The 14,095-nt window shown below is 44.1% G+C and overlaps 1 protein-coding gene across 1 annotated transcript in view; it reads left to right on the top strand.

The window, feature by feature from the left end:
• The window catches only part of SFXN3 (sideroflexin 3), a 48,791-nt gene extending 35,900 nt beyond the window's left edge, over positions 1-12,891 (top strand). The window contains exons 6-11 of the mRNA XM_063961903.1: positions 1,226-1,311; positions 2,048-2,175; positions 3,787-3,836; positions 5,858-5,907; positions 7,884-7,931; positions 10,060-12,891. Coding sequence (XP_063817973.1) covers positions 1,226-1,311; positions 2,048-2,175; positions 3,787-3,836; positions 5,858-5,907; positions 7,884-7,931; positions 10,060-10,156 — 459 coding nt within the window. The 3' untranslated portion in view covers positions 10,157-12,891. The remainder of the gene's footprint in view (positions 1-1,225; positions 1,312-2,047; positions 2,176-3,786; positions 3,837-5,857; positions 5,908-7,883; positions 7,932-10,059) is intronic.
• The last annotated feature ends 1,204 nt before the right edge of the window (positions 12,892-14,095 follow it).

Raw genomic sequence — 14,095 nt, 5'->3', positions numbered from 1 at the left:
TGGTGGTTGCGAGAATACTGGGAATCCAGGAAGGATGCAGCTGCAAGATGATTGCCAGCAGCGGGTGTTCGCAGGGCGGCGTTGGGGGGCGTGGCGGGCCAAACGGAGGCAGGCCGGGAGCCTTTTTGGGGTGGCTGCGTGATGTCGCACGCAGCCACTCCGATTAAAGAAAAATGGCGGTGGACCACCTTACAGTACAGCCTGGCTGCACTGCCAGGGGTCCACCTTAATTCGAAGCGTCCGCAATTGGCTTACCCTATGCCTGGCGGCCCCCCAGCATATGAGGAGATGGGCGCAAATCTGACTGCGTATGCGGCGATCTGCGTCCATTTCTGAATAAGGTCCTAAGGCTCATGCTGTTGAAGTGAACATGTGTTAGGTCTGTAGTGATTTCTTCAGTCCCAATACAGAACAGTGAGATCTATATGCCCATCTCTGTTCTTGTAACCTTCAGTCAGATGAACGCACGTAGACATAGACACATTGGGGTAAATGTACTAAAGCTTCTAAAACAGAGAATTGGTGATGTTGCCAATAGCAACCAATCAGATTCTGTCTATCATTTCTTTAGTGCCTATTAGAAAATGATAGATAGCATCTGATTGGTTGCTATGGGTAACATCACCTATTAGAAGCTTTAGTAAATTGACCCCACTGACACAGCAGAAGCATGGATAGCTTTAACATTACCAGCCCTGTCAGCCAATGGGGTGCGAGGGGAGGAGCTAGAGGAGGAACCTGTGAGATGCTGCGTTAGGCAGCTCGGCGGCAGGTACACACAGGACAACATCAGTCAATGAGAAATTAGAGGAGGAAGCAGGATTGCCGGGATAGTCCCGTCGCACTGAAGGCACCAGTGTGCTAGGACGTGGAACAATTGGACCACCTAGCACACTGTCGCCTGGATATGCCACTGCTTATGGCTGCATCACATGGGTACAGCCCTGTTGCTTGGGCCACATGTTGAGCATATGGGTCCGTGTCCAGTTTTGCCAAGTACAGAGGTGAATTTATCTAGTTATGGTGCCACTATGCCCTCCTAGTGCTTTCAGAAGATGCTCTAACACGATGGTCAATAGTAGCTTCTTCTGATCAGACTCACCAACACACCAGATAATGATCCAATTGGCTGGACGTTATTTTGGGGTCAGCATTACAAGTGAATCTCTAATATTGCTTATGACTTCTTTGTTTTTATTGACTGACGGTTCTTGTGTATTGCCAGCATCTTCCTTCCCTGGTGGGGCGATTTGTGCCCTTTGCTGCTGTAGCAGCTGCCAACTGCATCAACATCCCCTTCATGAGGCAGAGGTAAGTAGTTATTAATTGCCTCATTACACATTGGTCTTAAACTATTGTTGTGAATGCAAATGAAATCATTAAAAAGCATAATTACATTTAACACAACAGCCAACATTTTGCCATTGTTTTTTAATGTCTTATTGAGTTAGTTTGAATCTCAGCATTATTTTAAGTGATTTTCACAGCTGTTAGAAAGTAAAGTACAACCTTCCCACTTCATTACATACAGCTGGAGGTCCTTCTACATCTGTAGGACGGCTTCTTATTCTTTTAAGTATACCTTTCAACAGGATACAAAATTGTGAAACATGACAGTCCTAGCACAGAATTGGACGTAGTTTCGAAAGATGCGAAAAGCTGACCAGTGCTAATTTGCCATGTTTTTTTGCGACGAATAGGATTTCCCTAACAGCCACTAGGGGACACTAGACAGACATCATCTACGCCCTTTATCCTCATATTCAGATACTTTTTAAGGCAGAAATACTGGTCTATACCCAAGACATTGAAATATACTGGGGGTTGACTCCATAACAGACTCTTAAAATAACAGCATCATAATTGATGATTACATATTAATTGATTTTGCAAACAGGCATAAGATGTATAGGAGATATTGGAGCCCACTGGATTTTCTTTGCTGCTTCATATATAATGTTCCTGCTAAAAGATTTTGTTTTTTACAATGCTCATTAGTAGATGAAGAATTAATTTTATAATCCTGCTGTCTTTCATGTCTCTTTAGAGAGCTGAAATTTGGAATCCCCATTACAGATGAGAATGGAAACAGACTGGGAGAGTCTACGACAGCAGCCAGGCAAGCAATCGCCCAGGTGGTGGTATCTCGGATTGGCATGGCAGCGCCAGCCATGGGTGAGTGCAATTTCTGTTTGTTACCACAGTAACATAGGTAGCTGTATCTTCTGGCAGCAGAACATTTCACAGGCAGAGGTGAAGAGTTAGGGTGGAGCGTGCAAAACGCATTGCAAAACTAGGTGTATGGGCAATTTTGTGTGGCAGCCATGGTTCAAAAGTGGAGGCGGATTAGACTTTGATGTCATTACATAGTTACTTTTACATGGTGCAGCTCTTAAAAATGTTTTGCATCTCTACATACAAAGGTTACCTTATAGGTTGTGTCTATGCTGTTTAGGGGTATTGGGAGAACCATCCAGGTATTTTGCATTGTACAAGTTGCTTGATAATGACCTTTACAGCGTAATGTTTTGGCTAGCCGTAGAAGAATTGCTGCCAGTAATCACAGAGTTCAAAATATACAATATGTTCACGCTTTATGTAACCTCACTTCCAGCCGTTTGACATTTCACGGGCTAAATTGTAAATTTTATCCTAACAGCCTATTTTATTAGTAAGAAGGGAGGCCCTTTACATGTTGTACATTACTAGTCACGGTGATTTCTATTTAATTAAAACTACTAATTTGATGGAAAGGTCATGAAACACCAGTGGGAACTGCCAGCTGAAGTGGTTGTCACAAATCAAGGTTTAACACAAAATGAATATTTGTTTTTTTCTGCAATGAAATAAATATTTAATGGCAAATATCTGAACATATAAAAAACAAAAACAACTTGTTCTTAGTACTCTGGGTATGGCCGGTGCAACTCTGGGGTGCGAACAGTGCTGTATAATAGCATTAGCCGTTCATTAACATGAATAGCTTGCTGCCCTGGGGCAGGATGGGCTGGCATCCCTGTTATTCTGCAGGATACTGTACTGTAGTAATATCTGGAATATGATTACTTGTATGTGCCATTGATATACAGAGATATAGGTATGACATACAGAGACGGAAGGCAGTCAGTTGACCGCCTGTTGGGATCCCGGCGGTCAGGCTACCGACACCGGAATCCCAACACTAGCTGAAATACCGGTGGTTGGAGTCCTGACCGCCGGCTGGTTACCCCTCTTGGGTGGTGGTCCACGCCACCACCCGAAGGGGAATAGAAAACTGTGGCGACCGCAAGGGAACATGCTGCACTCGCCGCCGGGATCCCAGCTGTCGGGCTCCCGGCGTCTGTCTCCTGACCGCCGGGATCTCGTGCTGATCCAACAGAGACTATACACTGTTGCATGCACTTTGATCAGAACTAAAGAAAGCCCCATCAAATATTAAATGCTTGGTCACATTTTGTAAAACAGTGACCCGAGCTGCTATAGCTAGGGTTACTGAATGTTTCACAGTATGTAGCACATCACAGGGAATACAGTATTAAGGGAAATTGGAGTTCCGTAATCCCCATCATTCACACTTACTGAGTTATAGTATTATTTTATATGTCTTGAAGTTAGGAAGACATTGGCACTCTGTTTATCACATGAGTCTATCACATTGGCTGAAGTGCGGCCAGAATGCGCTGTCCTGTAAAAGTAGGACTTCTTGGTGCCACAGTGGCATTGGGAAGTGTGATAATGAAACATGTAGTGCAGCGTGAGAGTAATGACTGTAACTTTATTTTGCAGCAATTCCTCCAGTGATAATGAACATATTGGAGAAAAGAGCATTTCTTAAGGTAAGATGCTGGGGATGAAGTTAGGTTGCTGGCAGTCGGGATCCCAGTGGCTAGGATACCGACGCTGGAATCCCGACTGATGACAATGCCACCAGCCGCGCGAGCCACCGAGCCCGCAAGGGGACTCTTTGTGCTCGCCATGCTGCCGGCATACTGGCGGCCGGGATGCCGTTGTCGGTATACTGACAGCCGCCATCCCGGCCGCCAGTATATCATACTGATCCCAGATGCTGGTATAAATGAACATGCTGTTGGTAGAAGCAACCTACAGTCTGAAGGTTTAATATGTCTGTAATAAAAAATATATAGGTCAATAAGAATCTGTGAAAGGAGCACATTCAGTGGTGCCAGACGTTCCTGAATGGCACATCTTGGGCAGAAACATGCAAAGTTTTTTCACGCACTCCATAGAGGTACACAAGAAAACTAGCAGTGATAAGGGTGCCATGTATGGCAGATGCGGACACAGCCGAGTATCACGGCCATGCTCCGTGGCACATCCCACAGTACTGAAGCAGCCCCTTAGACAATACTATAAGCTTGTAAAACCCTGTCCTATGGGCCGATTCTGAGTTGCACAAAAAGATGCAGGCAGCCGCGGTAGTCTGATTTACCACCTTATGCTAAAGAGATTATCTGTTTAACTAATGCAGAGCTTTGTGAGTGTGCAAGCAGAATCATGTGCCGCCTACTGATATTATGCCAGCTGCCACAATAGTCACGTGTATATGGGCGCTTACTCTAGGTGCAGGAGATCCTTCATACCCAGGCTCCTCCTCTCTATACGCATGACTCTGAATCACACAGAGCCTTTGACATATGCCCATGACACTCCCACAAGGCTGGGCGGTTAGGTGCTATCGAATTGTCACTGCCCACTTCATGCCCCAAAAACTCCCTATTTCATGGAAAGACAGATTTGATCAAGTTCCGCCCAACTCAGACTAGGACGGATATACACAAAGATGTGTAAATTCATATCTGTGCATTTGCTGTATGCAACAACTTGCAGAGTGCGTCCTTGAACAGAGAAACATGCGACTCATAATCAGGCCCTTAATGACCAGCTGAGTTTTGCTCCAGGACAGATCAATGTAAGGCAGATTAGATTTGGAATGGAAATTGATTAATAATAGCAAATGAAACAATGGCGGCATCTGAGAAACCTCACGAATAGAGATATTTTGAAGAAATAACCACAATAGGCATCAAGCAAATGACAAAAAAAATCATCAATCAAATAATGATTATTAAAGCACTGCGGAATATGTGTAAGCACTGCGGACTATGGCCCTCATTCCGAGTTGTTCGCTCTGTAATTTTCTTCGCATCGGTGCGATTTTCCGCTAACTGCGCATGCGCAATGTTCGCACTGCGACTGCGCCAAGTAAATTTGCTAAGAAGTTTGGTATTTTACTCACGGCATTACGAGGTGTTTTCTTCGTTCTGGTGATCGGAGTGTGATTGACAGGAAGTGGGTGTTTCTGGGCGGAAACTGGCCGTTTTATGGGTGTGTGTGAAAAAACGCTACCGTTTCTGGGAAAAACGCGGGAGTGGTTGGAGAAACGGAGGAGTGTCTGGGCGAACGCTGGGTGTGTTTGTGACGTCAAACCAGGAACGAAACTGACTGAACTGATCGCAGTGGCAGAGTAAGTGTCGAGCTACTCAGAAACTGCTAAGAAATTTCTATTCGCAATTTTGAGAATCTTTCGTTCGCAATTTTGCTAAGCTAAGATTCACTCCCAGAGGGCGGCGGCTTAGCGTGTGCAATGCTGCTAAAAGCAGCTTGCGAGCGAACAACTCGGAATGAGGGCCTATGTGTAAGCGCTGCGGAATATGTGTGCGCTATATAACTGGTAATAAATAAAATAAATAATAAACAGGGAGCAGTGCCACCAAAAATATACATTGATTTTCTTTGACAATTAGTATTTCACATACTGTATGTGTCTGTTTGAAATAGTCAAAGAAAAATAGCATAATCCTTATGTCTGTGCTCCTTCTGTGTATCCCTGAAACAGCGCTACCCATGGATGAATGCGCCACTGCAGGTCGGCCTGGTTGGGCTCTGGTAAGCTGCCTTTAGGCTGACCCTGTCTTTGATTACTATCACGTTTTACAGGTGTTTTCTTTATATAAGTCAAATTTTGTTTTACTATAAATGTTTCTTATATAGAAATCTCAATTAATCCAATAATAATCAGGGTCACAAAATATTGTTAAAAGTGTAAACGTAAGGTATTTCATTTAAAGATATCCAGCTGATACATCCTGCGGCATGAGGGCAGATCTGGAATGAAGAACTGACCCCCAGTATTGTTTAGACACTCATTCTTATGTTTAATCAGTTACTAGGCAGTGGTCTTCAGTATGCCGCCGGCCGGGATCCCGGCGACTAGCATACCGGCGCCGGTATCCCGACCGCCAGCATACCGACACATATTTTCCCTCTTGGGGGTCCACGACCCCCCTGGAGGGAGAATAACCACCGTGCCTGCAGCGTGGCGAGCGCAACGATCCTGCAAGAGGCACATTAGCGCACGCCCAGCTGTCGGTATGCTGGCCCCCGGGATCCCGGCCCCCGGACACTCATACCACACCCAGATAAAACTGTACCAACAAATCACATCACATGATATAATACCCATTTGTATGCGTAATAAAGGGAATATGGCCAAAACCTCAAGTCTTGAGCTTGGAGAGGTGACTTCAAGTTTGGGCATTCTGACTCTATCCATAGGCAAAACATCTTGGTGCTGATGTATCATTCATGGCAATTCACTTCAGTTTTTCTTGGTCTAATATCGCATTTGATTGGCATATTTTTTAGCATGAAATGCGATATTTATAGTGTATGCAATGTTAGCCATTTTTTGTAATTTTTAAATTGCAATTTTTATCACATTTTTGTACTGCGCATGTGCACCGGAACGTAAAAGACGCTGCAGGGACTGCTGAGGTGCCATATTCAGCCTCGAAGCCTAGATTGTCGGACGACTGCACACGCGCTACATCTGCATCACACGTTTGCGTAAGCCAAAATCCGTTCGCAATGCAATCGCAGGCCAAGCAAAGTGCAATTGCATAGTGATTGCCAGGAAGTGACCTATAGTGGGAGTTAATATGGCATTTGTAGGGAGTATTTGGGAAAACGCAGGCGTGTCATCGCGTGCATCTGACGTCAGCTGCGACTTAAAACATGGTGCCTGATGTGACTGCATTCTCATTATTCTGAGTAGCCCTGGGTCATCCGCAACTGTTGATGGTACTCAATCTCTGCGTAAGCATCGCAGATGTGCCACTACATATGCAATTTTGCCTTTGCATTGGTAGGCGTCTCTAACCTTTCTGGGCGGCTCTTCACATGCGATTTTTAGCAGAAGCAGGCTTAAGAAAATCGCAATTTCTGTCTCAATAGCCATCCAACCTGAATAAGGCCCCAAGTTATCAAATTCATTGAGAAATGAGGAGGAGACCAAGAAAAAAGTGGAATTTGCAGTAAAGAGTAAAATGAGATTGTAGCGTACATTGGGGGTGATTCACACCTGATCGCTGGGCTGCTAAAATTGTTGCCGCCCAAAGGGAGTGTATATTCGCCATGCAAGTGTGCAATCACATGTGTACGCTGAGCTGCTAAAACCCCCCTCAGTCAGCGGACAGCTGCAAATCAGTTCGCACCTCACTCACCAGTGTGTGCAGTCTGTGAATTTATTTACATATTTGAACAGTATATGAAATAGGGGTCTATTTACTAAGCCTTGGATGGAGATAAAGTCGATGGAGATAAAGTACCAGCCAATCGGCTCCTAACTGTCATTTTTCGAACACAGCCTGTGGCATAGCAGTTAGGAGCTGATTGGCTGGCACTTTATCTCCAGCGACTTTATCTCCATCCAAGGCTTAGTAAATATACTCCATAGACTGCTACACAATAGGGAATAATTGGTAAACATTTCTATGATGGCGGAGTACATGATATAATATGGTTGAGAACCCCTGACTAAATACAATATAAAACATGAAACGTTTGTTCTTGTCTTATTCTAGCCTGGTCTTCGCAACTCCGCTTTGCTGTGCACTCTTCCCTCAAAATAGGTATGTATAAAGCATGAGCATTACACGTCCTGTGTGACTGGTCCGTGTCTTACAACAAGAGGTTTCCCTCCCCTGTAAAATGCTTGGAATAGGTGATTTGTATCACATAAGTGACACAGCCAGTAGATTTGCAATTGGTGCATTATATCAAATTGTATTTATGTTTGAAAACTTGCCAGGGCCATCTTAACAGCATTGTAGGTCCTGGGCAAAGCAAAGCACTGGGGCCTCTACCAACCCATTTAGGGCAATAAATTAATAAATTAAAATAATAACTTACCTCTACTGTAGTCCCCCACTCTCTCTCCACATGCAGTCAGGGCAGCCACCAGGGGGGACTGTGGGGACTGGTGTCCCGGGCCCATACAGAGAGGTGGGCCCATCGCTGGCTCCTACCATCAATACCTGGAGAGCTGCACCAGACTGTGCAACAACAGCAGGCTGATGCACAGAGAGGACTTCTTCAAACAAGCCTTCCCTGCGCATCAGTTCTCTGAACCGTTCCTGTAGGTCCGCAGTGCTCCACCTATATGTAATGTCACAATGTATGACATCACATAGGGGTGGAGCAGTGTGGCAGAATCTTTTTTTTTGTGGGGAGGGAGGGGCCCTGTCTCTTTGGCAGTTACAGGATCCACAATTTCTGATGGCAGCCCTGCATACAGTGAATGGTTATAAACACTCTGATAGATAACTCTAGCCATCCACCAATTAGCGTGGCTGGCTGCAGGCTGGGAGGCAGGTAGCGAATTCTACACTCTGATTTAGGGTTTGCAATTAGGGTTAGGCTGCAATTAGTATTAGGCTGTAATGAGGATTATGGTTAGGGTACAGTTATGGTTATCCTGCAATTAATGCTAGGGATAAACTGAAATTAGGGTTACAGTAGGCTGCAATTAGGATGAGGAATAGGATGCAATTAGGGGTTGTTATTGAAATCCCAGCATTTACTACTCCGACCGTCAGAATGCCGACAGCGGCATATATCTAAATCCTGTCCAAAACCCTCATCTCCCGCAGTCTAACCCCTAACCACCCTCTTCCATAGTGTAACCCTAACCCTCTCCTCCCTCAGCCTAACCCTAACAGCACCCTTCCACATCATAACCCCAACAGCCCCCTCTGCAGTCTAACCCCCTCCCAACACATCCTAATCCTCCCCCTAGTGTCTTACTAACCCCAGTACTTACCATCAAGATTCTGACAATCAAGATACCGTTGTCGATATTCTGATTGCGGCATCCTGACCGCATCCTGTAATTAGGTTTAGGCTGCAATTAGGGTCAGGGATAGTCTGCAATTACTGTTAGTGATAGATAGATAGATAGATAGATAGATAGATAGATAGATCTGTTTATGTAAGCTAATCTAATTATTATCTCTATTTTGTTAATGGATTTCTTTGTGGATCTATTTGTCTGTCAAACTACCTGCTTTCATTATTGATTTGCCAAAATCCTTATAAAACTGTAACAATCCATTAAAAGTCTTAAGCCTGTACACACGGGGGAGATGTGTGCTGAGCGATCTAGCACAGACCGCTCAGCACTCATCTCTTCCCCCGCTCAGCACCCAGCGCGATGTGTGCTGAGCGAGGGCGCTGGGTGAAATGAGCGATGTTAAGGGGAGTACACACGGAGAGATCTGTGCTTAAAATCTAAGCAATCTTGCTAGATTGCTTAGATTTTAAGCACGGATCTGCCATGTGTATGCCCTCCAGCAATAGCGATGCGCGGCCCCGCGCATCGCTATCGCCGATGCTAGATTGAGCTGCATGCAGGCTCAATCTAGCGGGTCGCTCACTTCACCGTTGTGTGAAGTGAGCGGCCCCCCGTCGGCTTTCCCCCTCGCTCAGCACATCGCGCTGTGCTGAGCAGGGTGAGAGATGTGTGCTGAGCGGTCTGTGTTAAGATCGCTCAGCACACATCTCTCCCGTGAGTACCCCCCTTAAGACAAATCTAGAGCTGGCGATATCGGCGCACGGGACCGTGCATCACTATCGCCGGCACCCTACACACGGAGAGATCTGTGCTTAATTTCTAAGCAATCTAGTCAGATTGCTTAGAATTTAAGCACGGATCTCTCCATGTGTACCCCCCCTCAACATTTCTGTTATTCTCTCCTTTAGCTCCATGAGAGTATCCAGCCTGGAGCCGGAGGTCCGCAAACTCATCTTGGAGAAGAGCCCAAACACAGACATTGTATACTTCAACAAAGGACTCTAGAACCGAATAATACCATCCACATACATCGAGCAGACTATATATGAACATGGCGTTTATACAATTCACTTTACAAGCTGCTATCACACATTGCATTTTTCCATGTGGGTATATTCCCCGGTTTTCTCAGGTACAACCAGCAACAGTTTCATGTTTTGTGACTTTGTTTTGGTTTGATGTTTTCCTGGAGAATTGAATACATTCCAGTGACATCTTCCAGGAGGTGTTACAAGAGGATGCATTGTCATTTGAAGCTGAGAAGTGAAGACATATGGCGCTCATTAAATATACAAGAAAACATACTTCTGCTTCTCATCTATTAGTCGTTTTCTTTTCCTAGGAAATCGGTAACTGAACCAGAGTGCAAATAAGATGCCCTGCAGTAAATTACTGACTGGAACTGTTTTGGTAAATCAGAGGCTGAATGTGCTTTGAATATTCTTTAGCTCTGCTGTACATGTATGTACTATTGTAGTTATTCCAAACGTATACATATAGACATACTAGTATGTTTATGTGAGAGACAAGACAGCTATGAGGAGCAAACCTTATATGTCGACATAAGCACATCATTTGGAATAGAAAACACTGCTGCGGAAAAATCTTTAATTACAGGGGCACATGACAAATTAGGGGACAGATTTCTGAAAACGGGGAGAGTGATAAAGTGGAGAGAGAGAAAGTACCAATCAATCAGCTCCTGTCATTTTTCAAATACAGCCTGGAACATGGCACTTATGTGCTGATTGGTTGATACTTTATCACTATCCTAGCTTTGATAAATCTCATTCCTTTGTTGCTGACACCGGATCCCCTCTTTGGGCCTTATTTAGAGGTGTACACTACTAATGTGTGAAAATATGCTATTGCATCGCAAATCCCAGCAGCTGGGTTGGGGCTGGGAGACCCACACCTGGGTCCCGACGGTCAGTATACTGACCCCGGGATCCCGGCAGCAGAATGCAGGGGAACGAGCGCAACAAAGCCCCTTTCACTCACCACACAGCTGGCTCGATGGCTTGCTACGCTCGCCACAGGTTCTATTCCCACTCTATAGGTGTCATGTACACCCACGAGTGGGAATAGTCTCTGTGGGTCGGCATTCTGTCTGCCGGTATTTTCAAGATCCCGGCACTCACCACAGGTTCTATTCCCACTCTATGGGTGTCGTAGTCCTGAGCGCCCATCACATGACCGCATCCCCAGCAGCTGCATACAGAAACACAGCACCGGACGCAAATCCTTCCATAAAAGACCATCTAAGTAACCATAAGGTCGCACAGGATGGCCGCGGGAACTGATACGCTACCACCATGTTTTCTGCATAGAGAATCACAGTCGCAGCCTAAGACACGCCCAGAAAATGGTCACAGAAAATGACTCATCTGTGTTTTTGCCGCCATTGCCCACACATCTCTCAAGCAGTCCTTGGCTGTCAATCACTTTGAGAATAAAACCTCGCTGCGAGCGAGATCTCTAAAGTACCTTGGTGCTTGCACAGTGTAACGCATGCGCAGTTTACCGATATTCGCTCAACACCGTAAATATTGGAAATGCACAATACTCTGAATTAACAACTTGTCAAGCTAAGAAGAGCATAGCAGAGGGTCATGGGTAGAGAGGCACTGCCAGGCCAGCCCTCACCACCGGGTTCCATGAGTATTGTATGTCCTATTGTTTCATTGCATTAACAGATATCTTACAGATTTTAAGGCTGACTAAAAATAAGAAATGTTAATTTATTAAAGCAGTGCTTCCACCAGTGCTAAATATTTTACTAGGATGCTCCTACTCCTAGCTGTATCCCAGGGAGCTGCTACATGTAGTCGTTTTTTCCAAATGCTTGGCCAATAAATTGATCTTGCTTGTGATTGGTGCTCCTGTAGACCAGGGCTGGACGAAGGAGTTTGGGGGCACATGCCAATACAATTGTCAGTAAAGGGCCATACACATTTGACGATAAAATGAGCAACGTTGCTCATTTTCCCCCTTCCTGAGTGATGTCGCTCATTTTATCGGCAGGTGTGTATGCCGCCAGCGATAATCTATGCGCGGCCCTGCGGGTCGGCAATGATCTTCGCTGTCGGCAGTGCATGCACGCTCTATCTGGATTATCATCCAGCAGCTGCATGCATGGCTGCCGACCGCTCTGCCCGATAGGGGAAACACTAGACTGCGTCATGCGTAGAGCAATATCGTCTAGTGTGTATGGATCTTAAGATATACTGGTGATGTATAAAAGTATAATGTGTCAATTCTCCCAGCACCACAGATGTGCAAAGAAATAATGTAGTGTCCCCCAGTACACATTATGCCATAGAAACCCCAGGGTTCTTATGCTGCTATATGTGGGGGGCCCCCATGTTGTGGCCCCTGAGCAGTCACCCTCACTCCCCTGTTATTAATCCAACACTGCAGCTCACCTTCCTACGCCTCTTCCCCTGACATTGGCTGGGCTCTAACAAAAATTACAAAAAACATAGAAGAACCTCAGGACTTAATAAAATCTCTATGTGGAAGTGCAACTTTAAAGAGACACTTCTATAAAATATAAAAACATTTTTTTAAAGGCAATATTCCCCAAATCAGAGTTAAGATATGTATTTATACGTCATTTGTAATTGGTTGATAAATATATTGAATAGCAACTGCCTCAGTAAGTAAATGGCAAATAAATAATCTTTACATATAGTAGTAAACAATATTATTACATATGAAATAAAAATATAACATTTTAATTGCGTTTGTTTTTTCATACAAGAAATACTGAGTGCGAGCTATGACATACACACCTACACATACATAGCTACTGTTATACCCCTTTCACACCGCAACTATAACCCGGTAAATTGCCGTTTTTTAAGCCTTCCAAAACGGTTCTAGCTGTGGTGTGAAAGGGCCACTTTGAATTTACTGGTTACAGATTACTGGTATTTTAAAACGGTTAGAAAGCAGGGTCCTACACGGTTCAGACCCGTTTCATTGTGCAATGTGAAAGGCTCAGAAACGGTATTTCCAAACCACAGAAGGTGATAGGCTGTCTCCATGCGTGATGTCACCAGGCAAAAGCAGGAAATAAACTGGAGGAAACACATGAGAGTGAAGAAGCATTTTTTTTTATACAGAATACAGTTTAAAATGGCAAATTGGAGTGATGAGGAGGTTAGGATGCAGTAATCTACATAAACATGGTAAAGATGCTTGAAGCTGCTGGGTTCCATCGTACGACTAGCCAAATTATTAATAATTAATTAATAATTATTAATAATGTGTGGGCCAGAAAAGTCCATTTAAAATGACAACCACTGTTTTCTATGGGAGAAACGGGTTCAGTGTGAAAGGTACCAAAATGGTAATGAAACGGTAATATACCGGTTACAACATGCAATGTGAAGGGGGTTTAACTGCTCAGACCCGTTTTAAGAACCGTTTAAAGAACCATTTCAAAAGCAGGGTTTGCAATGTGAAAGCAGCATTATTGTCTCTTTGCTGCAATTTTCTACATAATTACAGTTTCAAATCCAGTTTCATGAAATCACCAGTGATTATGAAGTTTTGTGATAGCAAATGATCAACTGCTTGAAGCATGAGATTATCTGACAAACATAACGATCATTTGTAGAAAGAAGAAAAGAAACTCTCTTTTTCTGGGGGCACTCATTGAAAAATTAGTATATTTAAAATGTAACCTTTATTTGCTCAAGATTAAAATATTATGGCACACTACTAGACATAGACATTAACATATATATATATATAAGATAGACACTCAAAATAAGAAAAGAACAAAACAAAAATAAAGTAAGAGATAAAGCCACACTAATTATTTGTATGGCTCAGTGTCACTAACGGAGATAGGCGTTGTAATATATTGCCTAATAATAGCCCAGATAGTTTTAATGAAACAGCTTCAAGAGAGGTAAGTAAATCTCAATCAGTTTC

The sequence above is a fragment of the Pseudophryne corroboree genome, chromosome 3, assembly GCF_028390025.1.
Source record: "Pseudophryne corroboree isolate aPseCor3 chromosome 3, aPseCor3.hap2, whole genome shotgun sequence".
Taxonomy (NCBI): domain Eukaryota; kingdom Metazoa; phylum Chordata; class Amphibia; order Anura; family Myobatrachidae; genus Pseudophryne; species Pseudophryne corroboree.
This window is presented reverse-complemented; position numbering and strand designations above follow the sequence as displayed.